At 43.2% G+C, this 26,027-nt stretch overlaps 1 protein-coding gene across 1 annotated transcript in view; it reads right to left on the reverse strand.

The window, feature by feature from the left end:
* LOC134456454 (uncharacterized) overlaps positions 1-25,216 on the reverse strand; it is a 54,334-nt gene extending 29,118 nt beyond the window's left edge. Inside the window, exons 1-13 of the mRNA XM_063207815.1 lie at positions 25,129-25,216; positions 23,905-24,065; positions 23,727-23,807; positions 23,435-23,563; positions 23,227-23,304; positions 22,724-22,849; positions 22,167-22,627; positions 21,736-22,066; positions 20,384-21,191; positions 20,059-20,271; positions 18,523-19,151; positions 17,696-18,003; positions 17,063-17,363 (exon numbers count right to left, since the gene is read on the reverse strand). Of these exons, the coding sequence (XP_063063885.1) occupies positions 17,063-17,363; positions 17,696-18,003; positions 18,523-19,151; positions 20,059-20,271; positions 20,384-21,191; positions 21,736-22,066; positions 22,167-22,627; positions 22,724-22,849; positions 23,227-23,304; positions 23,435-23,563; positions 23,727-23,807; positions 23,905-24,045 (3,606 nt within the window). The 5' untranslated portion in view covers positions 24,046-24,065; positions 25,129-25,216. The remainder of the gene's footprint in view (positions 1-17,062; positions 17,364-17,695; positions 18,004-18,522; positions 19,152-20,058; positions 20,272-20,383; positions 21,192-21,735; positions 22,067-22,166; positions 22,628-22,723; positions 22,850-23,226; positions 23,305-23,434; positions 23,564-23,726; positions 23,808-23,904; positions 24,066-25,128) is intronic.
* Positions 25,217-26,027: the final 811 nt, after the last annotated feature.

Consider the following 26,027-nt stretch of genomic DNA (forward strand, 5'->3'; position numbering starts at 1 on the left):
ACGTTTCAATTATATTTCCTTCTCTGCATTCTTTAATCTCCTGTTTGTTTATTTATTTATACAAAGCTACTATAGTTGAATTAATCACATGTGTAAAATGATGCTTGTACTTCACAGATGTATTTTAGGAGCCCTCATCTTATCGATACATATTTTCACATCCCAACATTAAATTGCCTTAAACTCAACTTGGCTTTATTTATTAGGCACGTTTTGAAATGCAGCCACAAATTAATATGTTACAATGCAATGAACAAGAGACAGACAACTGGATCTCATGGTTTAAAATAAAATGTAAAATCATAAATTAATAAAATCAATGGAAAAATGTGATTAAACTAGAAAAGCAACACAAAATACATAATCTGTGGTAGATAGATTTGTTTTATTTTATTTTATTTTATTATTATTTTTACCTTATGTTTTATCTTAATGTTTTTAAATGCTTTTTGACTCTAATTCATTTCCTTCTTTCTTCCCTGTTTCCTTTCATTTACATTTGTTAACTTTGTGAAGCACATTGAGTTGCACCTGTGTATGAAATGCGCTATATAAATAAACTTGCCTTGCCTTGCCTTGCCTTAGGTAGAGGATTTTGGAAACCAAGTTTCCCTCTGAATGCTCGAAACCTACCTGACTGTCTAGATTGGCGCTGCCTTTGTGAATTCTCTAGTGCACAGTCTGCTTGTCAAGAAAGACAGAGGTGCATTTTTTTCCTCAACATATATACTGAACGTTTTAAAGCAACTTTATTTCTGCAAGGTTTTCCATCAGAAAGTTTCTGCTTTTGAAACAGTCAGTAGGCAGTAACTCTCTGTAAGTCTTGAGTGAGGGAACTGCTTTTTACCTATCCTTCATCCAGTTCAAATGAATCGATCTGAGAGTGAAGTGGCCTGTAATTGCAGCAACAGTTGTGCTTTGTGTGCATTGCGACTCCCCACTGCAGGGTAAATCTCATGCTAGTTCTGATTCCTGAATCAAATATTACATGATTTAAAAATATTGCAGACTACCTACCCGACCCAAGAAGGCTATTCCTACTTCAATAAAGGTGGTAAAGTGTCTTGTTTTTCTAACGATTTTAACCATATTAAGCCCCAATAAATGCTATGATGCTACTCTGTTGGGCTTGCATAGCCTAGATGATGTGTATCTGTCCCTATCAAATAAACCAAACTGCCATCTGTATGTCACTGAGAGTATGAGAGCATTGCCTCATTGCAAGCATCTGTAGTAGTTTGGTAGTGACCACAGTAGGTCATGAGTAGCCTCCTTTCTCGCATATAGGTTTTGAGAAAGCTGCAATTTAAATGGGAAATCATGGTAAAATGGTAAAATCATGATGCTGAGGGCTAACTGCACATAGGCCTACCTCAACGCCTTTCGTGCCTTGCATTTAGGAATCCAGCGCTAGATAGCCGATGCTAATATTTATCATTTGCTGCGAGCATGTCAGCATCAAATTAGCCATCATGATAAATCTCTATTTTCCAACCATTAACGACTCTCAAAGTTGCTCAAAACTTCATTCTGTAGAATATTTTACTCTACAGATTTAAATCAGATACTTTCTTTGCATTTGGGAAACCTAGTCATTATTGACAGGCAACTATCCTTGACGGATTTCTTCATAAGCTACCCTGTTTCTGTGATTAGTATAGTTTTTCAGATTTTTATCATAACAAAAAGTGAATAATGTTTAAACTCGGTAAGAGTCAGCTAAGCTTGAAATTCTTCCTCCCAAAGGGGTTAAAGAGTAAACTGACATTTTTCATCATACAACACAATGTGCAGACCAGTGACAATGTTCAGTCAGAAGTTAACTCCAATAAACATGCCTCATTTGTCCATGTCGTTTTAGTTTTCTTCTTTTATTGCTGTTGTCACTCAACAAATTGGTTCTACAAGCTGCCATTCACTGGAAAAGAGTAAACGCAAGCTCACACAAACAATGGAAAATGAATGAATTCATTTAATTTGAAAAATGTCCCCAACTTCCAATGTGTTAAACTCTTGGGTAAAAGTAGATTGTGTTGTATTCAAGTCGTCTTTCTATTCTTCTGTTCTGTCTTTATATTCATGCAGTTTCTTCTTCTCAAATTGCCTTTTCACCCATCCACTGATTGAGGTCCTGTAGCAGTTAGAGAATAAATAAGTGACTCAAAAATGAATTAAATTATAGCCCAGAAAGTGGCAAACTGATCAGAAATATTTTCCTTTCAGGCAGGTTTTATGTTTCGGAAAGCCTTGAACGAACACCTTCCTTGATGGAATAGTGTGTGTGTGTGTGTGTGTGTGTGTGTGTGTGTGTGTGTGTGTGTGTGTGTGTGTGTGTGTGTGTGTGTGTGTGTGTGTGTGTGTGTGTGTGTGTGTGTGTGTGTGTGTGTGTGTGTGTGTGTGTGTGTGTGTGTGTGTGTGTGTGTGTGTGTGTGTGTGTGTGTGTGTGTTTGGTGTATGTAAGTGTTCATTGTGTGCGTGTGTGTGTATGAATGTCTGAGTATGGGCATGTATTCGCCTCAATTGCTGTGCCCAGCTGGTATGCAAGGTTAGTAATCAAAGCTATACAAAAGACTTTATTCCCATACAAACATTTGGGTGGATCTTCCTGCTAAATGAAAAATAAATAGAAGAATATGCTTTGATTTTTCTGACAGTACATCGGATATGCCTGATGCTCTCTCAATGGTATTCCTCTTTACCTCTTTTGAGTCCAGTTTAGGTACACACTCAGGGCCGTCGTTAGCCCTATTTTAGGGGGGCTTTAGCCCCCCTTACATTAGTTTTAGCCACCCTTTAACGATTTTGAAAAAAAAAAAAAAGTTTGTTTTTTTTACATTTTTCCAAAAACAAATGCCGTAAAGCATTGAATACGAACCACCAAGAAGGCAAGTTAATCTGAATACAAGTTCCTGTTTGCTTATTTATTGCTTAATGCCACTTACTGTATATCCTACTGTACAGCAATAAAAGCAGGGTGCACAACAATATGTTATGCGGGGGGAAACAGGTAGAGGATTGTGCTTTGTGACTAACACCTCGAGAAAAGTGTAATTACTTACACGGATGAAATCTTCCGACCCAAAGTACCAATTTCCACTCACAATACCCGTGTAATAAATCCATTTGACATTGTCTTGAAATTATAGTTGAGCTTTAATATTCGTCTTAACAGTTTGAAAACACACATGAACTGATTAAAATAGCTACTACTGGAGGAAAAAAGACCTAATATCTGCTAGCCTCGCGAGCCATCCTACGTACTTCCGCCAAAGGCTTGGCTCCACTACTGTAGTCTGGCCGTGCTTCTCTGTGGAGTGCCTGGAGCAGTAGAATTTTGATCGCAACGCCCCCCCCCCCAGAAAACAGCCAATAATCGAATACGCCCCCCCACGTGGGGGCGAAAGGGGGAGGACGCTCGTAACAATGACGCACCCATCTGCGCCAGAGCCATTGGTCTGCGCTATGTTGTTGTTGAGTAACTGCCAGCGATTGGGTGAGAGGTGTCCAATAATTTCAAACCATAACTGAGTGCAAACTTCCTGCTTCCTACAATCGCTTCAGAGCAAACAAATGCCAGACCATGAATACGAAATGAAATGGTAGTATTATGGGATGGTCAGGACCAGGCTAAAAATCTGCCAGGGATGCATAGTTTTCCAAGTAAGGAACCTGTTTGAATGAATCGCTTCCTGACCACTGCTTCTCCTGGAGACACGCAGTAACTCCTTTAAGTTCCTTGTCCTTGTGTAAATTGTGCTCTCGGCATCATTAATCATTTTAACTAGCGTACATAATATTCATCAGTTGAAACATTTAGAAATGGTTTTTTTTAGCGTACATATAAGGAATGTTCATCAAAATGTGAATTAAAAAAAAAAATCCACTATAACTAGTGTTTAAAAATCGGTATGGTGCTCTTAAAATAATTTTTCAAGAAGACGCTTTTGCACACCTCCGTAGGTGGGCAGGTGCGTAGGATATTATCCCAGTGGGGTTGTCATTCCACCAACAAACTTTAATACAACATGAAGAAGGTCGGATGACCGAAACAAAGTTTTTTGGTGGAATGGACAGTGTGCGGGATTTCTTTGCTCTTAAAATAATGAATTCATAGACAAAAACTTAGCAGGTGCGCTGAAAAAAATGTCTTCCTCTAGGGCAAAGCCACCCCTGTCTCTCAAACCTAGTGACGGGCCTGTACACACTCACACTAATTAAAGAGCCGTCGGCCCTGCCGTGGCCAATTGGTAGGGCACTCGTCTACTATGCGGCGGGTTCAATTCCCGGCCCAAGTCCTTTGCCGGGCCTTCCCTGTTTCTCTCTCCCTTCTCACCCCCCACTCTTCCTGTCAACACCTTTTTTTTTGTAAGAGCCGTCAGAGGCATACAAAAAGACAGATAAGGAGACATATGATTTACTTTTTTTTTAAACAGCCGTCAGAGTCATACAAAAAGACAAATAAGGAGACACATTATACACAGTCACTTACTTGACAAGTTTGACAGATTTGTGCATAGATAGATCAACATGAGAAGTGTATTCAAACGCATGGGTCATTAGCCTTCCCAAGCCCTCTGCTTTGCAGGCTTCACTGTAATGTTGTCTCTTCTTACTAATCATGTACACACACACACACACACACACACACACACACACACACACACACACACACACACACACACACACACACACACACACACACACACACACACACACACACACACACACACACACACACACACACACACACACACACACACACACACACACACACACACACACACACACACACACACACACACAGAGTTTCTGCTCAGTGGTGTAGTCTACTTTTTTATGGTGGGTATACTGTATTTGAGCATTTTTTTAAGTGGGTATACTGTATATATTTGTGCTATTCAAAACAATGGATCAATCCATTTTAAGTGGGTATACTGAAATCCCTGAAATTTAGAAGTGGGTATACTCCGTATACCCGCGTTCTACGTAGACTACACCACTGTTCCTGCTCCTGTAGAACCTCAGTGAGGGGAAGAAGATTTTCCACACAATGCAAGTCAGACAGAGACACAGGTACAGTAGAGTGTAATACAGACCTGTTCAGACAAGCAGGAGGAGCACAGTGCTGCACTTCATAGTCTTCTGTCGCATGTGGACATGACCTGGACAGAGAATGTGTGAATCAGACAGATGTAGGCCCGTGTGGTCCTGTTATTCAGGTGATAATTACTGGAGGCAAGGGTATTGTATGCGCTCTAGAAGTTTAGAAAAAATAGTACATGCGTGGACCCAGAGAAAAAGACAAATACTGTATAAAGTGAATCAAGTAGAACTTCTTATACTTTTTAAATGCCTCTAATATAACATGATTAAGATCAAGGCTGCATTCAAGTGTCATATGAGCATCTGTAAATGGTATCGGTGCCCTATTTGTTGGTACTCGCCGATACCGATACCACCATTTTAGTGCAGTATCGGGGCCCTGGCCGATACTGGTATCGGTATCGGTGCAACACTAGTTCAGAGTAGGAGCAGGTTCACACACTAAATAAGATACTAAGGTCAAGCACAAGGAGTTTGTTTTATTTTTCTCAGAGCAGAGTAGAGCAGACGTTTCAAGTTGCTGCCATCATCAGTGCTCTCTGTGCACACTGTGCTCTCTGTGATAATTACTCTGTGTGATTGATGATACAATAGTATATGCTTTAGAAAGAATATTTTATGTGGATTAGTTCAAATTGACTCAACATTACTAGTCCACGTCCCCTTCTCCCCATGGTAAATATATTTTCTTAGATGGCACAACATTCCCATCTTGCATAGATTTCTCACAATTGTTGCATTACATTTTTAGATGAGTGATGTACACATAATTATTGCAGGTATCTGTAAGCACATTTAAACCTCTACAAACCTACTGCAAATTGACTAAAATCACTGCAAATTTCAACAGTATTACTACTGTATGTGGCAACTTATCTTAAAATAATTCCACACTTTCACACAATTGACACAAACATGCCTTGTGTTATAACAAGATAATTCTACTGGCTTTATCGGTTACTGCAGCTCATGAATTTGTTTAAATTCATCATGCAACTGCCTTTCAAAATATTTTTTGTTTCATGTCATGCAAAGTCTCTTGGCATCCCGACAGGTGAGAATAAATAGCTGACAATGACAATAAAAAAAACATGGCATCTGTGAACGCATGTGACGATAAAAAGCCTGCCAAATTATTTCAGCTAGTCTCAAAAAAAGTACTGGGTGACTTTCCACCAGAACTGTCCAACAGATTTCCCATGTTCTATAAAGCAGTGCAGGTACATTGCAGACATTTCTGCTAAAACTAGCAAGTTACAGTTGTCACAATATATATATATATATTTATTTATTTTTTAAATCATTAAATATATATATTTTAAATCAGGTGTTAAGAGTGCTATGACTATGGGCAGGTTGTGGGATACAGCAGGGGTCAAACCAGAGTCAACACTGAGTCAACGTGACTTTTCAAAATATTTTTTTTTTTAGCCATAAGTCCTTCATGGAGGCAAGAGTAAAAGTTTACTGCTGCATGAGTCCTTACTGCTTACTCTTGCCTGTTTGTCATTCGTTGCCTATTGAACCTTCAACATGCTCTTGAATACACTCTGCACATGGGTGGATTAAGGCAGTGGTTTTCAAAGTGGGGGCCGGGGACCCCTGGGGGGCCGCGAGGGGATGCTAGGGGGGCCGCGGCAGGTTGGCAGAAAAAGTATAGCACAATTAAGTAAATGATTTAAACAACTGAATAACTAACATAAACAAAAATAAACCAAAAAAGCTAACAAAAAAAAGATTCTCAACAGCATTATAATAATCTATAGCATCTCTGAATTTAGCTACTATTATCACTATATACCGTAATACAGATCTATATTATGGTTGTGAAAGGGGGTGCACAGAAAAATTGTGTCGCATGACCCATGTGAGGAGGGCCTTGGCTGGAATGTATTGGTAAATGGGGGTCCTTGTCATGGTGAAGTTTGGGATCCCCTGGATTAATAGACTGGCCAAACAGGCCCAGACCAGGGGTGGACAGAGGTCCCAGGGGGCCCGGCCAAACTGACCCCGAGGGGCTGGGCGTACCACTTACCATATTACACTCTAGCCTACTGTATGTACAGTATGTCAGGTACCTGGTAAAGGGTAAGGGTATGTCAAACTAGTGGCCCCCTCTCCACAATGTGTCTTTGCTGAGGGGATTTCTATTCTCTCTATATCTCTCCCCGACTCCACATAGAGTTTTGCGATTTTGAAATAAGTTGAGAGAAGTCCTGGCTCTGATTACAGTATCTCAAAGTCTTCTACAGGTACGTTCTAAATATAGCCCATAAATGTACTGTACCTGTAAATCCATACATGTTCCAAGTTACATAGCCCACTAAAATAGAGCTCCACGTCATCACTAAGTGTGTCATCAGTAAGAGATACTATGTATACCATAGACAACGTGTGGCTGTAATCTCTTGGCTGAATAAAAAATAGTGGAAATGTCTCACTCATTAAAATCTGTACTTGCCATTTTTAATTCACTGCGTATTTTAATTATGGTGTGAGTCAGCCAAAGTTGCAATAGTCAACATGAAGACCAGGCATGGTGGCATGCAAGAGTTGTTGTTGTTGCCATGACTGAAAATACTCTCAGTGATGAGATGAGTCACCTTTCAACATCACCCAAGCTTGCAGAAACTTACTCAAGTGTATGGAACACTTCCTGTGTGTTTGCGTGCGTGTGTGTGTGTGTGTGTGTGTGTGTGTGTGTGTGTGTGTGTGTGTGTGTGTGTGTGTGTGTGTGTGTGTGTGTGTGTGTGTGTGTGTGTGTGTGTGTGTGTGTGTGTGTGTGTGTGTGTGTGTGTGTGTGTTTGTGTGTGTGTGAGAGAAGGGCCGCTGACAGCTTTTGCTGGGCCCAGGACAAAGTCAACTGAAAAGTCCCCCTACCCAGTACATACAATGTCATGGGCACCCAATTCTGGGCCCCCGATGTCCCTGGGCCCGGGACAACATACCCCTTTGTCCCCCTCTGTCGGCAGGCCTGTGTGTGTGAGAGAGAGAGAGAGAGAGAGAGAGAGAGAGAGAGAGAGAGAGAGAGAGAGAGAGAGAGAGAGAGAGAGAGAGAGAGAGAGAGAGAAAGTTTCTGTTTCTGAGTGTGTTCATAAAAAAGGGAGGGAGAGAGTATGTGCGTGTGTACATGTGTGCATGTGTGCTAACGTACTTGGAGACTGTCTCAGCGCGCCGTGCCGTGCGACTAAGACTCCTCCATCATCGTCAGCAGTAGACCCAGAAGTAGCAACAGGAAGGGGAACAGGTACGCCTCTTCTGCCTGTCAGACTCAGAGCAGTGTCACCACACTTCATCCTGTCATTGGCCTTGTTTAGGTGCAGCTATAAAAAGTACAGAGAAACACAATAACTGTATCGAACTTTAACAAGTGCTCTAATCAGGGGTACTGCTAAAAGTTTTGGGCCCCGTGAAAGATTCAAATTTAGTTCCCCCAAAATGACAAATTACTGTATGTTATCAGCATCCTTCCATGGGGCCCTGTCAGTGCTGTCGGGCCCTTAGAATCTGTAACACCTTTCCTCCCTCGCGGCACCCATGACTCCATGGCTCTAACAGTAGGGCACTCGTCTACTATGCAGCCGACCCGGGTTCAATTCCCGACGTGCATCCTTTGCCGGCCTTTCCCTGTCTCTCTCTCTCTCCCAACTCACTTCCTGTTTCTCCTCCACTATCCTGTTGGATAACAACCAATAAAGGCTTCAAAAGACTAAAAAAAATACTTTTAAAAGCATGTACTCTAATGAAGGGTGGTAGTGCATTGCTCCTGGCATGGGCAGCATGGGCATTTCGCTTCTTTGGGAAGATTACATTTACGTAGTTTAAGACTTTACCAGCCTTAACTGGATATAAAATAAGAGAGACAAATGGGTGAGAAATTGGGCAGAGAAGAGATGGGGAAGGACTGGAACATGACCTTAGGTCAGTATGAGACCCAGGCAGCTAAATATATGGTATGTCATATATGGTACAACAAACTGTGCCCCAATGCCCCTCTCGTTCTGCTGTTCTGACTAAAGAGCTTTAATGCAGAAACTACCGTATACAGTACACCGTATGCACATCACTTCTGATGCATGAACTGAGTAAAAAAAAGACTAATGCACTGCTCTCCCATATGTATGGAAATAATGATATCTCATAACAGCAAAGGTCAACGCCAAATTGAACTCTAGTATGCCAAGAGGGAATTTCATTTCAATTTCATGCAGACAAAGTTCAGATTGGGCCAAACATCCAATCTAACATGAAACTGTAATGGCAGACTCTTCCTGTTACATGCCAAAAATCCTGAGTACCCTCCACGGAAGTCAGTCAGTTCACCCTCGTTAAGGTAAAAGCATCGAGATTAATCATGTCAAAAATCAATAGCATAAGAGAAGCCTCCAGGACATTTCTAAGTGTACCACAGAGTGAGGCTGTAATGGAACTGTTCCTCTCTGGAGCCCTCTGAAGAGATTCACAAATGGTTTTGCTTCATCTAAGTCATGCCAGACATTGCTAGAGGCAGGATGGGCACTTGTCTTGGCACAGAAGTGTACCCAGGGTCCCTGACAGCTTCGGCTGGGCCCGGGACAAAGACATCTGAAAGGGTCCTCCTAAACCCAATACATACAGTACAATGGAATGAGGATCCAAATGGGCCCCTTCTCTTCCTGGGCCCGGGCAGTGGTGTAGTCTACTTCTTTATGGTGGGTATACTGTATATTTGAGCATTTTTTGAAGTGGGTATACTGTATATATTTGTGCTATTCTAAATAATGGAGCAATTTTAAGTGGGTTTACTGAAATCCCTGAAATTTAGAAGTGGGTATACTCCGTATACCTGCGTTCTACGTAGACTACACCACTGGGCCCGGGACAAGTGACCCGTTTGTCCCTCCTTGTCGGCTTCCAGAAGTGCACCCCTCGGGAGCAGACTGTGAGTTTAAGATGAGACTAGACTTACTACCGGCCGCTCACAATTGTAAGCACATGAGAGAGCTTTCTGAATTATGCCGCGAGTCGACGAAGGGTCTTTCTGTCTTTCTTGCCAACATAGTTTTTGATGTCTTTGACGATCTGTTTACCTTTCTTATATTCTTTCTTCTTTTTTCAAGTTACATATATAGGCCATGCTTTTTAAAAATCTGTTATGATATTTCTCTTACAAAGAGAAGGATGCAGAACAGAGGGAAGCAATGAGAATGTGTCATCAAAGCCTAACTTTGCCAGACTGATGTTTGTCTGTCTTGATTTTAATATAAATTGGAAAATGTGAAATGTTATATCGTAAAAGCATTGCGAAGCTAAAAGTAGGACGGTGGAGTGGGGTATTCTGGCTTTTAACAGATGGTTGTATTTAAATTCCCAACTCGTACCTTGGTTCTGTACAGCGCATATTAAACCTTTTACATTGGCAGAAACAGCATTTTATCACAAATGTTATCCTTCCTTAGCCTCCGAGCGAAAATGTGTTTTTGTACAATCCCCAATCCCCCTCTCTGTGCGTGCGTGCAAGCGTGCGTCCGTGTGTACCTGTGTGCGTGCATGCGTGTACGTGTGTGCGTGTGTGTGTGTGCTTATATGTGTGTGTTTGTGTGTGTGTGTGTTACTGTGTGTGTGTGTTTCTCTATCATTTCAAACAGGTCACATTTGCCATTGATGTGTGGGTGCTTGCTTGGCGAGTTTAAGATGAATGGCAGTGATTAAGGGCCTTTCAAAACACCAGGAAAAGAATGCGACTTGGGGAAAGTGTGTGGCATGAAAAATGCCCCCTGTTGCCTGTTCATAAATGATAAGGCAGGTCTTGATATAAGGTTATTACTTAAATGTTTCACTAAACCTGGAAGGTCGCTTTGTTCCACACTAGGCCGAATATATTCATCATGTGTTTTTGGATTTCTTTTTAAGTGGTGAAAGACTTTCTGAAAGAACAACTCCTAGTGTTCTGTTGTCCGTAATGAGGTATTGAAATGAACGGGGTAACACTTCACTTAAAGCCCATTCTATAGTGCATTATGAGCGTATTTATAATGAATTATAATGTGCATCATAAATAGTCACAATGCATTATGGCTACAATCTGCTTCATGATGTATTATATCAACAGTTATAGCTGTAAATCTAGCTTATAATGCCTTATCATAAATATAAATAAATACATAAATAAATAACTTCCTTGTATATATAACGCATGGTAACCTAAATGTATAGTTATAACTGTTGATATAATACATCATGAAGCATTATGAGTGTGGCCATAATAATTATGATGCGCGTTATAATTCATTATAAATACGCTCATAATGCACTATAGAATGGGCTATAAGTAAAGTGTTGCCATGAACAACTGTGAGTACAGAATGGCAAAGCAAAGGAAGAAGGTCAGACCAGAGACCAACACAAGAGTGGTCGTTCAACAACACTCTGGTTCTTCAATACACAGAAATATATTTCATTGGACCCCAAAGCCATGAGGAAAACGTATTTCTTAATAGAAACCTTGCTTGTTAGAAATAAGATTTTAGTAATAACACCTCTGTTGTTCTTACTAAAATTGAAAGACAGTTAATAAAATCTGGAATTAGGCTATGTATTGCCTCATTGATTTCTTGGTTCCTTTCTCTTCTTTATTGCTTTTCTTTCGTTCTTTCATTCTTTCTTTCATTCATTCATTCGTTCTTTCTTTCTTTCTTTCTTTCTTTCTTTCTTTCTTTCTTTCTTTCTTTCTTTCTTTCTTTCTTTCTTTCTTTCTGTCACAAGTAAACAGATGCTAGAGTATCAAAGAGGATAGAGTCCAATCTCACTTCAAGATCCGCCCAGAGTATTGACCTTGATTTGAACATGAAAAAAAAACCCTACTTGAATGGATGCACAAGCTTACATCAAACACAGGAGCAGATGCACAAACAATAGCTGAAATAGCACAAACAATAGCTGTAATAAGCTGCAACAGCTGTGCCAGGACACTGTCCCACTCTTCTCCTGCAGAGAGATGGAGCGAACAAAAACATTGCAAGTCCCAGGTGATCATTATGCCTCATACGGTACGTGCTGAACAAGGCCCATCGTCCTGGCTAGGACCTGTAGCCATGAAATCAACAGATTGCCATGACACAAATACACGTGTGGGACCCGTTTAGGAAGCCACAGTGCATTCTGCCCTGCATCACATCAACCACATCCACCTGCATCACATCCTGCAGAGGGAGAGGGAACTGCTGGCTTTAAAGGTGCACCCCGTGTAATATTTTTTGTAGGTTTTTTTTTTTCTGAATTTATGCTGCCCATTCACGAGTGTTACCTTGTTCATGAGTATTTACCACCACCACCACCAAATTCAAATTATTCATTATGACTGGGAAAATTGCATTTTTCATACATGAAAAGGGGGGTCTTTTTATATATTAGTGAAAATTGGTTTATTATTTAGTAGATATTCATGAAAAGATCAAATTTGGTAATAGACAGCACAGTTTCAATGAGCAGCATAGTTGCAGTACACATTCTGGCCACATTCTACACGTCACTGCAACAGACAAGGACGTATAATGCAAAACTACAGGTTGGACAATTCAAACATTTGCACTGTAGCTACTACTCACATAACTTAATATGTTGCTATTTTTGAATACTCTAGGACATTTGTGGCGTGTGCTGGCAGAACTCTAGTAAGAGGTCTGGGAGTCCACTGTCCATAGAACTACTTACATTTTTAGGCCCATCCGTGACTCAATCGGCTGGCCACTTGACTGCTACTCCAGCAACCAGGGTTCGATTGCGGCTCGAAGTCATATGCCGACCCTTCTCTGTCTCTCTCTCCACTTGCGTCCGGTCAATATCTTCACTGCCCTATCATGCAATAAAGGCAAAAAAGAACTTGCTTACATTTAAAAACATTTGCAACTAACTCCCTCAAAGATTTTCATGTTGAACTGGAAGATGTGTGAGTGCGTGCGTGCATGCGTGCATGTGTAGTCCTGCCTTGTGTTTCTTTCACTAATAATCTCAGACAGGTGAAGTGTTGAGAAGGTGAAATGAGAGACCCCAATTACGGTGTAGAGAATGTTGATTTTTCTCCCATTATGCACGTCACTTCCCCCTAATTTGAGCCGGCGTGTTTGTGCCCTTGAAGGGTTTATTTAATTATGCTGCGCGGCGTCGTTGGCCTTATCTTTTCCTCCTGGTTGCATTGCTGTATGTTCAGTGTACCCATGGTGAGAGAATAATGGGGCAGAAAAGTCTTGGAAATGTTATTTGTTCGCGTTAATTAGTGTAAGATTAGCGTGTGTGTGTGTGTTTGTGTGTGTGTGTGTGTGTGTGTGTGTGTGTGTGTGTGTGTGTGTGTGTGTGTGTGTGTGTGTGTGTGTGTGTGTGTGTGTGTGTGTGTGTGTGTGTGTGCGTGCACGCGCGCGTGCGTTTGTGTGTGTGTGTGTGTGTGTGTGTGTGTGTGTGTGTGTGTGTGCGCGCGCGTGCATGTGTGTGTGTGTGTTTGTGTGTGTGTGTGTGTGTGTGTGTGTGTGTGTGTGTGTGTGTGTGTGTGTGTGTGTGTGTGTGTGTGTGTGTGTGTGTGTGTGTATGCGCATGTGTATGTGTGTATGGGTGTATGTGTGTGTGTGTTTGTGTGTGTGTGTGTGTGTGCGTGTGTGTGTGCTTGTGTGTGTATTGTGCCTTAGCATCAATGACCTTTGATTAGACTTTGCAAATGTACATGCTGAACTTACACTGTATAAAGTAGTGTTGCACTGTATATTTTTGCAAGGTAAGCAATGCAATGAAAAATGTTGGTTTGCATTGCACAGATATGGACTCAGCACCTCCAAATGTAGCAAATGCTTCAAAGCGTTCGTGTGAATGGGGGAAAAAAATGCATACAGAAGCAGTGATATGGTGTGTGCGTGGGGGGGAGTACGTGCGTGGACCCTGCAATCTTAAAAAGATTACTCCATCCCTTTAATATTTTATATGCGGCAGAGCATTTGGGTAATTGATGCAAGCCCTCTAATATATGAGTGAGAGTAGGGCCAGGACACAGCTGGACACTTTAGATGGTATTCCCTGGTGGCACCCCTAAACCAGGAAGAGCATCAGATAAAATGCTAAAATATACGCAGAGCACAGAGCGGAGGGAGCTCAGAGGCAGGCGGCATCAGGCGTGCAAACACGATCTCCTTTCGGCACAGTGAGGGTACCGTAGGCATGATGAGGCACTATACTATAGCAGCAACAATGGACGACTTGCAGGGCCTGGACAAGAGAACAGCTGGCAGGCAAAGGAGGACGCACTGAACAAAAGTAATTTTCTAGAATGCAAAATTGTTGTTTTGTTTCCATGTGTCTCTGTTTCTCTTTCCGTTTCTCTCTCTCTCTCTTTCCGTTTCTCTCTCTCTCTCTCTGTCTCTCTGTCTCTCTCTCTCTCTCTCTCTCTCTCTCTCTCTCTCTCTCTCTCTCTTCCTCTTTGGGATCTGTTCAACTTAACACACACGCACCCACGCATGCACACAAGAAATCAGGGACAGACAAACTCACACAACACACCAATGCACACACACACCCCCACATGCCAATACACCTACCCACACATCACTGATATTTACAAACCTTTAACTAGACCACTGGGTCTCCATTCGGATTGCCTCTAGCCTTTAAGGGCTTCCCATATTGCATTTTAACAGACCGGCTTCTATCTTCTCGGCCAGAGCCCCAGAGACATGCAGATCCGGGGGGAGTGGAGGGCCGGGAGGTTGCTTTCAAGATTGCTAACGCCCCCAGGACCAAAGAAAGGCCAGTATGAAAATAAAAAAGGCAGTGATCAGGGCCGTAACTAGACATTTTCAAATACTGGGGTCAAATACTGTGTGCTGTACTGCATAGGCCTACTGTACATTTAGAATGCTTCAAACACTTCAGTCAAACTCTTAAGATTGTTTTCATTAATAACGGCCTTGAGGATGAATGGTGGTAGTGAATTCAGATTGAATTTATCATCATCATAGATACCGAGGACATGACCTCTGTGTCCTCAATGGTAGTTATGGCCATGGCAGTGATACCCAAAGAGAAGATGGTCTACAACATTACCTGAATGTATCCCCCATATTGAAATGACTTTCCATGGCATTTTGACTAACACATGTTAAATCTGCAAGTACATCAAGCCAAGGCTCATATTGTTCAGTGAGCCACTCATACGGTACATTAGGAGAGTGTTCAATGGTTGCGTGTGCTCAGCTGTTATGTTCCATTTGATATTGCCCATTCCATGATGAAATCACAGACTTCAGAGTTAACAAGGCCCACAGCAATTTCCTTGGAATTCTGTGGGATTAGTTACTGCTTACAGTATACGGCAACTGATCATTATAAGGTCAAAATGATTGGAAGGCTCACAACGAAAACCATCACCTTCATTCATGTTTCTTTTTTTGTACGATTTTTTTTGATAGGACAATGTGAGAGGTGGACAGGAAGACATTTGGGAGAGAGACAGGGAGGGGTCGGCAAAGACCTGGGCCGGGAACCGAACCCGGGTCAGCCGCATAGCAGGCGAGTGCCCTACCGGTTGCGCCAAAGCTGGGGAACATTTGTCCGTATAACAAGGGGAAGAAGGGGGAAAAAAGGGGGAGAAAGGGGGAGAAGAAGGGAAGAAGTTCACCAAGTCTCCGTATCGAATCCCGCTCGAAGCAACGGAAAATCAAATATATTGTGTTTTTTTTTCCCTTGTTATGATAAAACAAATGGATACATGGTATATTTTGACCAAAATGATACTCTAGCCACCACTGAGGTGCATTTGGAGGTTTTTTTTATTGTCAGAAAACCTGATGGTGGTGGCATCTGATGGAGTTCACCAAAAAACACATGTTTTACATGTTTTTGACATGTTTTAGGAATATGCATACAATAAGTATCTACAGTCATGTTGAATTGTTAAAGTAATTCACTTTAATACAGTAAACATATGTTTTTACTTCTAATTCTGTCTGTCGCTGTTGACAAAACAAGAAAGAGCCCATTTTATGAAAAATGTTAAACATGGGGAGCTTGGGTAATACATTCACTGCACAGCCAAGACCTACATATATGATAATACACCTCTATATTTTGGATTTGAACAACTTAAAAGCCGTTTTTGGCACATTTTCAAGAATCAGTGGCCTACTTCCGAGAGAATCTAACTAATGAAGAAAAAACACATGTACAAACATACTGTGCACACACAAACATAAAGTGTTTATGCAAGATGCCATTGACTTGAGAGGGCTATTTATTTTGGTAAATGCAGGTACAAATTAGGCCACTTTCACCACTCTCAGATTACTGTCACCACCGTCAGTTCTTAAGTCACCACCGTAAGAAGGAGTTTTGTATATTTTAAATGAATGTGCTTACAACATTTTCCTTAGGAGTTGTTGAATTATCAAAGTAATAGCCAATTTAAGCCTACAGGAATATTTGTGAAATTACAAAAAATTGTTTGTTCTATTTAGGCTTTAAGTAAGCATCGTATGACGGTACATATTTTAAAATTAGAACACATGAAACAGTTTTACAATAGAACAAAAGTGAATTTTCAACATTTAAAGGCATATGTGTGAACCAAAAAATACACATTATCACTTAAAAACTCCAGATACATATGCAACCAAATCAATGCAACCAAATCAATACAATTTTAATTACTTTAATTGTGTCTGACGGTGTTGACAAAAAACAAGGTGTGATCAGAGAAAAGCCTGATTTCTGAAAAAAAAAAAAAATCTGTCAACATTACAACCTGTTTTAGCCACTTTCTCAAGAATCAGTGAGCTACACAAACACACCCTACATGCGCCTCCTTTTTTGCAGCCACTCCTCCTTTGACATTTTCTCCGTATTTGGGCAATAAATTTTGCCTTTGTACTGGCTGTGTCCAGTATCTCCTTTGCGGGACTGTCCACATTTTCGGCAAGCATTTGATGTTACTGTGCGGGTGTACTTCCGCTTTTCTGCCGGTGGAGAAGGTGCAGGAGACACAGGACATGACACAGGGCGAGGTGTGATAAATTGAGAGTCTGCAGATGGCTTGGGCAGAATGTGTCGAGGGGCTGAGTGACTGATGGAGGCTGGGGCTGGAGGCACGGCAGCAGATGAAGCTGAGGCAGATGGTAGAATTTTTCTCAACTTGGTCTTCACCTGACCAGCTGTGTTGGGTGGCATGTTGTATGTGTGTAATGGGTGGCTGTGCCGTGGTGGTGAAGCAGGCTGCAGTTGTGCTGGAGGCAATGGGTCTGAGGACACTGGCCGAGCCACAGGGAGGTCCAGTCCTTGAAGGAGCACACTAACCTCTTGCTTCTTCAAACGGTCATTGTGCCAGCTAATCAGTGTTGTCTGATTAACCACTACCAGCTGCAGGGTGGTTTGCCGCATTTTGCCGTGGTTTGCTGAATTCATCAGGATAAGCTGCCTGATCTTCCGGTAGTCCGTCAAAATGCAGTCCCATCTGGATAATGAGGCTGTGCCTTGCTTTTTTGGGGTACGGTAAATGTTGCAGAGCCTAATGAATATCAGCTCAATAAGACGGCAGCAGTCAGGCCACTGTGCTGGGGAGCCAGTGGAGCCCAGGACACACCTCTTTGTGCTGTCGACACCAGGGGTAAAGTCAGCCCTCTTTTTTGGGGACCTAAACTTCCCCGTGAGAAGCCTGTCCTGGTGCCGAGCAGCATATACCAACTTCTCTTTATCATATGGGTCCAGGTTCTGCCACAAGCCAACAATTGTGTCCTCCTGCTGTGGACTGAGTACCAGGCTGGTCTGGCTCCTCAACTCAACCAGGTACTCTGCCAACTCATCAGCTCTAGCCAGTCCAGGAATGCCATGTCCACTTGCTCGCACCGGAGGAGCAGGAGGAGTCGGGGCAGCGGGCAGCAGAAATGGACCCTGAGTGGTGGTGGGCAGCAGAGATGGACCCTGAGTGGTGGAGGGCAGCAGAGATGGACCCTGAGTGGTGGTGGGCAGCAGAGATGGACCCTGAGTGGTGGTGGGCAGCAGTGATGGACCCTGAGTGGTGGTGGGCAGCAGTGATGGACCCTGAGTGGTGGTGGGCAGCAGAGATGGACCCTGAGTGGTGGTGGGCAGCAGAGATGGACCCTGAGTGGTGGTGGGCAGCAGAGATGGACCCTGAGTGGTGGTGGGCAGCAGTGATGGACCCTGAGTGGTGGTGGGCAGCAGTGATGGACCCTGAGTGGTGGTGGGCAGCAGAGATGGACCCTGAGTGGTGGAGGGCAGCAGAGATGGACCCTGAGTGGTGGTGGGCAGCAGAGATGGACCCTGAGTGGTGGAGGGCAGCAGTGATGGACCCTGAGTGGTGGAGGGCAGCAGCAGAGAGGGTGGACCCTTGACAGCAGGCAGAGAGAGCAGCTGAGGAGGCAGCTGGACGGTAGGCAGCTGAGGAGGCACCTGGACAGCAGGCAGCTGAGGAGGCACCTGGACGGTAGGCAGCTGAGGAGGGGTTGGCAGCTGAGGAGGCACCTGGACGGTAGACAGCTGAGGAGGGGTTGGCAGCTGAGGAGGCAGCTGGACGGTAGGCAGCTGAGGAGGCACCTGGACGGTAGACAGCTGAGGAGGCAGCTGGACGGCAGGCAGCTGAGGAGACACCTGGACGGCAGGCAGCTGAGGAGGCACCTGGACGGCAGGCAGCTGAGGAGGGGTTGGCAGCTGAGGAGGGGTTGGCAGCTGGACGGCAGGCAGCTGAGGAGGGGTTGGCAGCTGGACGGTAGGCAGCTGTGGAGGGGTTGGCAGCTGGACGGTAGACAGCTGAGGAGGGGTTGGCACCTGGACGGTAGGCAGCTGGGCACGTGGATCCTGGGGAGTGGGTCGATGGATGACAGGAAGCTCAGCATCTGGTGCCACTAGAACATCCACAATGGCCTCCTCTCCTAAAGTATCAATGAAGCCTTCGTCTTCTTCCACTTCTTGTTCTACAGAGATGTCCTCCAGCAATTCTGAGGTCCTTGGTGACCCAGGTGTCATGTCCTCCAGGGGCTGTCGACTCTGCCTCAACAAGTACTGGACTCCAATCAGCTCACCTGGGCAAACATATCAAGAGAAAAATTAAGGGAAATCCATGTGTTCTCTGGGAGGTACAGTAGAGACAGTAGAGTGTTATGTGTTAATCCTGAGGGGAAATTAAGATGTCCAGTACCATACATACTTAAATACAGAATACACGAGACATTACACACATCATTACACACACACACACACACACACACACACACACACACACACACACACACACAAACACAAACACACACACACACAAGGTGATTGTCCTGTGTGTCTATATCGGAGAACAACTCTTCAATTTCTCTTTTTGTGAACTTAAATAAAGTGTTTTTGGTAACACTTTACTTTACGGATCACTAATAAGGTGGTAATTTCATGTTAATTTCATAGTTATTTCAGGGTAATAACTGTTTGTTTTTAGTAACAACAGCAAAATAACCATACAGTTTCCAGTGCATTGTGGTGACACCCTGATGACTCGCAGCACGGTGACACTTTGTTGACACACACACACACACACACACACACACACACACACACACACACACACACACACACACACACACACACACACACACACACACACACACACACACAGACACACACACACACAATGCACTGGAAACTGTATGGTTATTTTGCTGTTGTTACTAAAAACAAACAGTTATTACCCTGAAAAAACAACGAAATAACTATGAAATTAACACGAAATTACCACCTTATTAGCGATCCGTAAAGTAAAGTGTTACCGTGTTTTTTCCATGATATGTATTTATTTCTCAATTTTTTCACGTCAGATCAGTTCAGGTCATGTGCATACTAGTACAAGTACAAGTGCCACAACAATGAAAATACAATTCACCTTAGCACTCTGTCTGCACTGTGCAATAAATAATTAACAAAACAATATCTTATTATATGATTTACCTGTGTATGCTGCAGGTGGAGAGAAGCCAGGGATCAATGGTACGCCAAATAATGCTGTGTAGTTGGTGTTGACAGCATACACCAGCTCCCCAGAGTAGGTCCGCAAGCGTGAGTCGTCCCCAACAGCAAGTGCAGCTGCAGCGCGGTCTTTATTCCAACGGAACAGGCCTTCCAGAAGATAAATCTGGAAATTGAGGCTGTTGGCGCTGTTCCCTGTGAAAACAGAAAGAAGCCAGCACATTAATTTATGACACCGACAAACATAACAGTGCTGTACAATAACATAAGCATTAGTGACAGGGTGTCATATTATGTAATGGCGAACCTGGAATAAACCTGGCAAGGTGGCAGTGGAAGGACTCCAAGGATGTCGAACCTCTGGCACATCTGTACGTTTTCAAGGCCACTCCACCCTTGTTGAGAGTTCCCGTTTGAGTGTAGAGTGGCACATCTGGAAGGTCCTGGATGCATCCCACGTGGCGCTTCTGGATATTCCACAAGTGCTGTATTCGTACCGGCTCAAACAAACCTACTCCCATTGCATCTCTCCCTTTCGGCCCGCTGAGCTCCTCTATCAGCTTCCCCAGGAGGCGGATGGTGTTGTCCGTCCCGCGCGTCCGTCTCCTACAGTGAAGTGCCAGCTCTGCCTTGGTGATGCAGTTGTCCACTATCACATCTGTCAGAGAAGCCGTGGGCAGGCCTTCTTTGGTCAGCTGCTCCCTCTTGGCCCTTCGCAGGAGAGCAAGGTCCTCAGCGTCCCATTCAAAAATGCATGCTGACAGCCTTGCCATAAAGATGGGGTAAAGCTGATGGGCATCTGTTGTGACCCCTCCAGCCAGGCGTCGCATGAAATGCCAGATGTCAAGGCGGATGATGATACCTGGCCAGCCACCAAACCGCTGCTTCAGCTTAGTGTCTCCCGCCTCCTTGCAGCAGTGGCAGTCCACATAGAGCACAGTTGGTGGAGAAACGCCTGCCCTTCTGTATCGCTCAACCAACCCCGCTGTCATCGCGTCAAGCCCATTACCCTCATCTGTAGTCAGGACGCTGATGAGTACCTGGCCGAATTCGTTGCCCACAGACGTCATCCACTGTGCCGTCCCCTTCGCAGGCCCACTCAATTTTTTCGTGATCTGAAGGAAACAAATCAAACGGAAACACAAAATAAAACACATGCAGTCATCATTAAAGGACCAGTTCAGTCAATTTCAATAGGCTGTAGTATTGCTCACCCTACCCTTGACTTGTCAGTACCCGGTGATGCCACATTTTTCGGCTAAGCCCTTTCCGAGATATGAGCTATTCTAAAGGGGGCAGCGTTTGTTTACATTTTTTAAAAATTAACATAGGCCTACTCCAAATATTTTCCCATAAGGTACCGCTGTTTGCTAGTTGTTAGCTGATGTTGTATAACCTTTCAGATGTTTTGGGAATAAATAAACATGTTTTTACGAAATGTAAACAAAGAGCTGCCTCCATTACAATGACCAAGATCTCGGAAAAGGCTGAAGTAGGGGAAAAAAACCTCAGATACTGACAAGTCCAGGGTAGTGTGAGCATTACAACTGCATGTTGAAATTGACCAAACTGGTCCTTTAAGGTTATACAAAATGATGATGGGGTAGTGAAAAAAAGATACATTCTAAATTAGAGTGCTATTATTGAAACAGCTCTTACTTTTTTAGTCGAGTCCATTTTTAAGATAGACCCATAAGTTGAAGTGATGGCTGCCTTGATGTCATCCAGCCTGTGTAGAATGTCCTTGCTGTAAACAGTGAGGAGCCACTTGTAGCTTGGCAGTTCCACAGGGTCTGGAGGTCTCTGAAAGGACATCTGTTGGAGGCCGAGGTTGTTGTTGCGAAACCCCATACACTCTGCGGTGTAGCGATTGACCCGCTGCAACCACTGCTCGCTGTGGTTCTCCTTCAACTGCCCGACCAGGCGTACCGGTCCATTGCCCATTGTTCTCTCACGCAAAAAACGGATGGCACGTATATCAATGGCATGTCTGATGAGAAAAAAAGATAAATAAAAGCATTATAATCAAGTTGCCATTTTGTATGAATAATATTATCAAAGTTAACATAAAAGTAAAAAGTAATAATTACTTTTGTGTCAGGATGACCCTAAACTCAGAGCGATGGGCCAGGTCTAGCTGCTGCAGCACGGCGTCTCCCCAGGACAGGTAGCTGGACCTGCACTTGGTGCAAATGAGGGTCTCTGTGACTAGGTTGTAGTAGCTGTCAATGTCCAGCACCTGCCGGACCCTCCTATGCAATCCACCACTTGTCAGTTGATGCCCGACGCATTCCGAATTGGTGCACTTAAGACTCACACGCCACAGCCTATAGGGCATCCAGACCAGCAGACGGTGGGAAAAAAACTTGTCTGGAGTGGGAGCCTGATGGTACAGGAGATTTGGAGGTGGGGGGTTGTACCACAGCTGAAGGTTGTCCTTTAACTCCATCTTCCCCTTCGCATTTACTCGAAACAGGACTTCAGCCACCCACTTATGGTCCTCCTTCGGCATCGACTGCGGCCAGAGCAAGGGCAGATCAGGGCCTGCAGACTAGGTTAAAACACAACATGTTTACACAACACTGACATAGGAAAACACAACAGTGCACAGACAAACTCAGCTTTGCAAGTGTTGATTGTATCTTACTGAGGTTTCTGTTGCTGGTGGAAGTAAGAAGGAAGAGGAGGGTTGGATGATGGGCCGGAGAGCTGGAGAGGGTTGAGGGTTGACGGCTGCCGATGTGGATTTAGATGGAGATGGACTAGGAGGAGCCTGTGAAATATATTCAGGGGTATTTAACATTTCATTGCTATGAAGTAGTGAGTTTTCAACTTACAAGTCAAGAAAGGTAGCCAATTAATGCACGCCGTACCTCCAGTGGCCTGCTGTAATAGTGTCTGAAAAGTTAAGTACCATGGTACTACAATGCTATGACATAACACAGAGCCTTCAGTAATGCACGCCGTACCTCCAGTGGCATGCTGTAATAGTCTTCGAAAAGTTAAGTACCGTAGCTAGTACCACAATTCTAGGGCATAACACAGGGCCTGTAGAAATGCACTAAGATTTGGGCATTGCCATTCTGGTAACACCAAATACATAACGGCATGTCTTAACAGGTTAATTGAAATTGAGTAATATCATTTCACCTGAGTGGGTTTGCGTTGCACGTTTACATTAGGTTTGGCTGACGCAACGTGAGAGCCTCCAAACCTCGACTTTTCAAACTGTTAACAAAAAGTAAAAGAAAATAGTTAGAAATGGATGGAAGTCAGTGAAACTATAAATCATTTACTACCTAAAAGTGTGTCTGTATTTCTAAGTGAGATGTGTAATGCATTAATATTGTATGCTGACCATCGACAGTGTCATCTTTGGCCGTACAACAGTGCCCACAGCGCTGGTGTCCACTGCACTTCCTTGGACTGTAACAGTGTCCTCTCTGGTGTATGACTGGCTGGTGGGTGGGTTGGCTGGTGGATGACCCTGTAAGATATGTATAATAGGACAAATAATATACAACCTTCCAAGAGTAAATTTACACAAAGGCACTAATATAGCATCTATCGCACCGCTTTTGGAATTAATCTATTTCAAGGCTTTCATAATAAATCTATACAATGTGACAATGCATGGCAATCGAAGGCACCTTGTGAAATCCACACGAGCAGGTGGGAGACTTCAGCCAGAGAGTGACCTGACCCCTGGACTGAAGAGGACACTTTTCTATCTGTAAATGTGAAGAGCAATAGATGGCAACAAGAAGTTTAATAACTATTAATCATCTAAGTGAACTTATATGTTTAAAAACTGCATTTAGCATTTACCTTAAGGTACAGTTCATGCCACCTCTTCTGTCTAGGGGCAGGTCTGTTGCCCTCACCAGACGGCCACACTCCTGAACTGGCAAACTTCTGCAGACGTGCCAGCCATTCCCCATCACTCATGGCTTTGTGAGATTTAGCCATCACGCCACGATACTTTCCAGCTGACATAAAGAATGAAAGAGAATAATAATTATCAAAACAACAATAATATAATAATCAACATAACATAAACCATACATGTATAGCATAGATATTTAATGTCAAAAGCAAAGCTGAGCCATACACTTGAGTTTAAGAATATGAACAGCCTTAAAAGGACATGGACTCTCACATTAAACATGATATCCATGCATTGAATATAACCTCAGCATAATTTAGGCCTTAATGTCCAATGCCATACTACACTTTGCAAATAAGCAGGTAACTTCACCCTTATTGCTGCTTACAGAAAACTATACTGCATAGAAAAATAAAGCTGACCAAGCTACATCTTCGTAAAACCAACTACGAGATATGAAAGCAAGAACTAAGCTATTCTGGCAGTGCCTTGCTATAATAGCTACAAGGCATCAAAGTGGCATCAAAAATCATCACATGAAAGCGCCACATCCCTGAAAGCATTGGCCTAAACCCCAGGTGTAGTTATTACCGTGTTTATTTTACAGATGATACACGTTCATTTTACATTGAGACATTACGTGAAAAGCAATTCTGACGGTCTCCGTGCTAAGTTATTACTTACAACTTGTAGTACAAGGCATCAAAGTGTTTACACATCCCTGAAAACATTGGGTTACATCCCAGTTGTCGCGTGTTTATTTGACAGATGTTCACGTTCACTTAACATTAGAGAAAGTTACGTGATTCGAAACACTATCATATCAAGGGAACAACAACATTGGAATTACCGTAATGCTTATCACCACCTAGCATGGATGCTAACACTGACAGACAACGTATCTCAAACACGGCATCACCGGCATCACACAAAGCATGAAATATTAGATATTACCGCTTAAATCTTAAAAGAAATTAAGTTATGTTAGGTGTGGTGATAAAAAGTAGCTAAAAATTCGTTTGACCAAACTGCCGCCAACACTTCAACACTGACCCTCTGACGAAAAACATCGATAATAACACCGAATGGTTTTATTTATTAATACTCACAGAAACTCTCAAACTCAAACTAAGCCACCCATCTCAATGACAATAAACATAACCCACCTTTTTCTCAGGTTCGCTGGTCTCGTTAGCAACTTCTGACAGCTCCGACATGGGATTGCCAGTGCGAGGCGACCAACGTGGACTTGTTTACATCACGTGACGTCACGTTCAGCGTGCTCGCTCAGCAGAAAGATAGAAAGCGCACAGCTATTCGTTTGCAAAACATGTATTTATTAATTTGATTGGACGGCTCCCATGGCCTGATTGGCCCGCTGTCGAAAGATAGAGCTGGCCCTGCGATTGGAAGTAGAAAGATAGACCTTACGTGCTAATTGGTGTTTGAAAGGTGGAGCAGGGATCGCCATTGGATGAAAAGTACAGACTATCGGCTTCCAGGTAGCGCCACAGCAGGGCCCTTCATTCATGTTTCATCCATTGTCTTGTGTGAAGCTAACCTGGCCTAGCCATCCATTTACCATCCCTAACCAAGTCCAACTCAGCACTCATAAACTGACTCACTCATTTCCCTCCACATTACGTCATGGTCTTCGTGCATGAGAGTACTCATGTTGCCAGACAACCTAGAGCTCTAACCAATCAGCAAACGAGGAAGGGGCGAGGGAGGGGGTGAACACATTACATTTGAGGAGAGGAGATTACACGTCACGACCAAACGTAGGCTACGTGACTGGGTGAAACCAGATAGAGGTTATGGTGAGGCTACTGTATAGCAATTCTACATAATGTTACATGTGTTCTTACATAAAGATACATAATGATATATATATAACAGGAACCATTCAAATGAATGGTAGTGTGCAATACAGTATACACATTCATTACATTTGGCACAGCAGGTATCAATGCAGATATGTTTGCAAGTGGCTATTATCCCCGTCCCCTTGGGCAGACGCTGGATTGGCAGCCACACTCAAATGTCTAATTGAACTAATTGACTC

The sequence above is a fragment of the Engraulis encrasicolus genome, chromosome 10 (genome assembly GCF_034702125.1).
Source record: "Engraulis encrasicolus isolate BLACKSEA-1 chromosome 10, IST_EnEncr_1.0, whole genome shotgun sequence".
NCBI classification, from domain to species: Eukaryota; Metazoa; Chordata; class Actinopteri; order Clupeiformes; family Engraulidae; genus Engraulis; species Engraulis encrasicolus.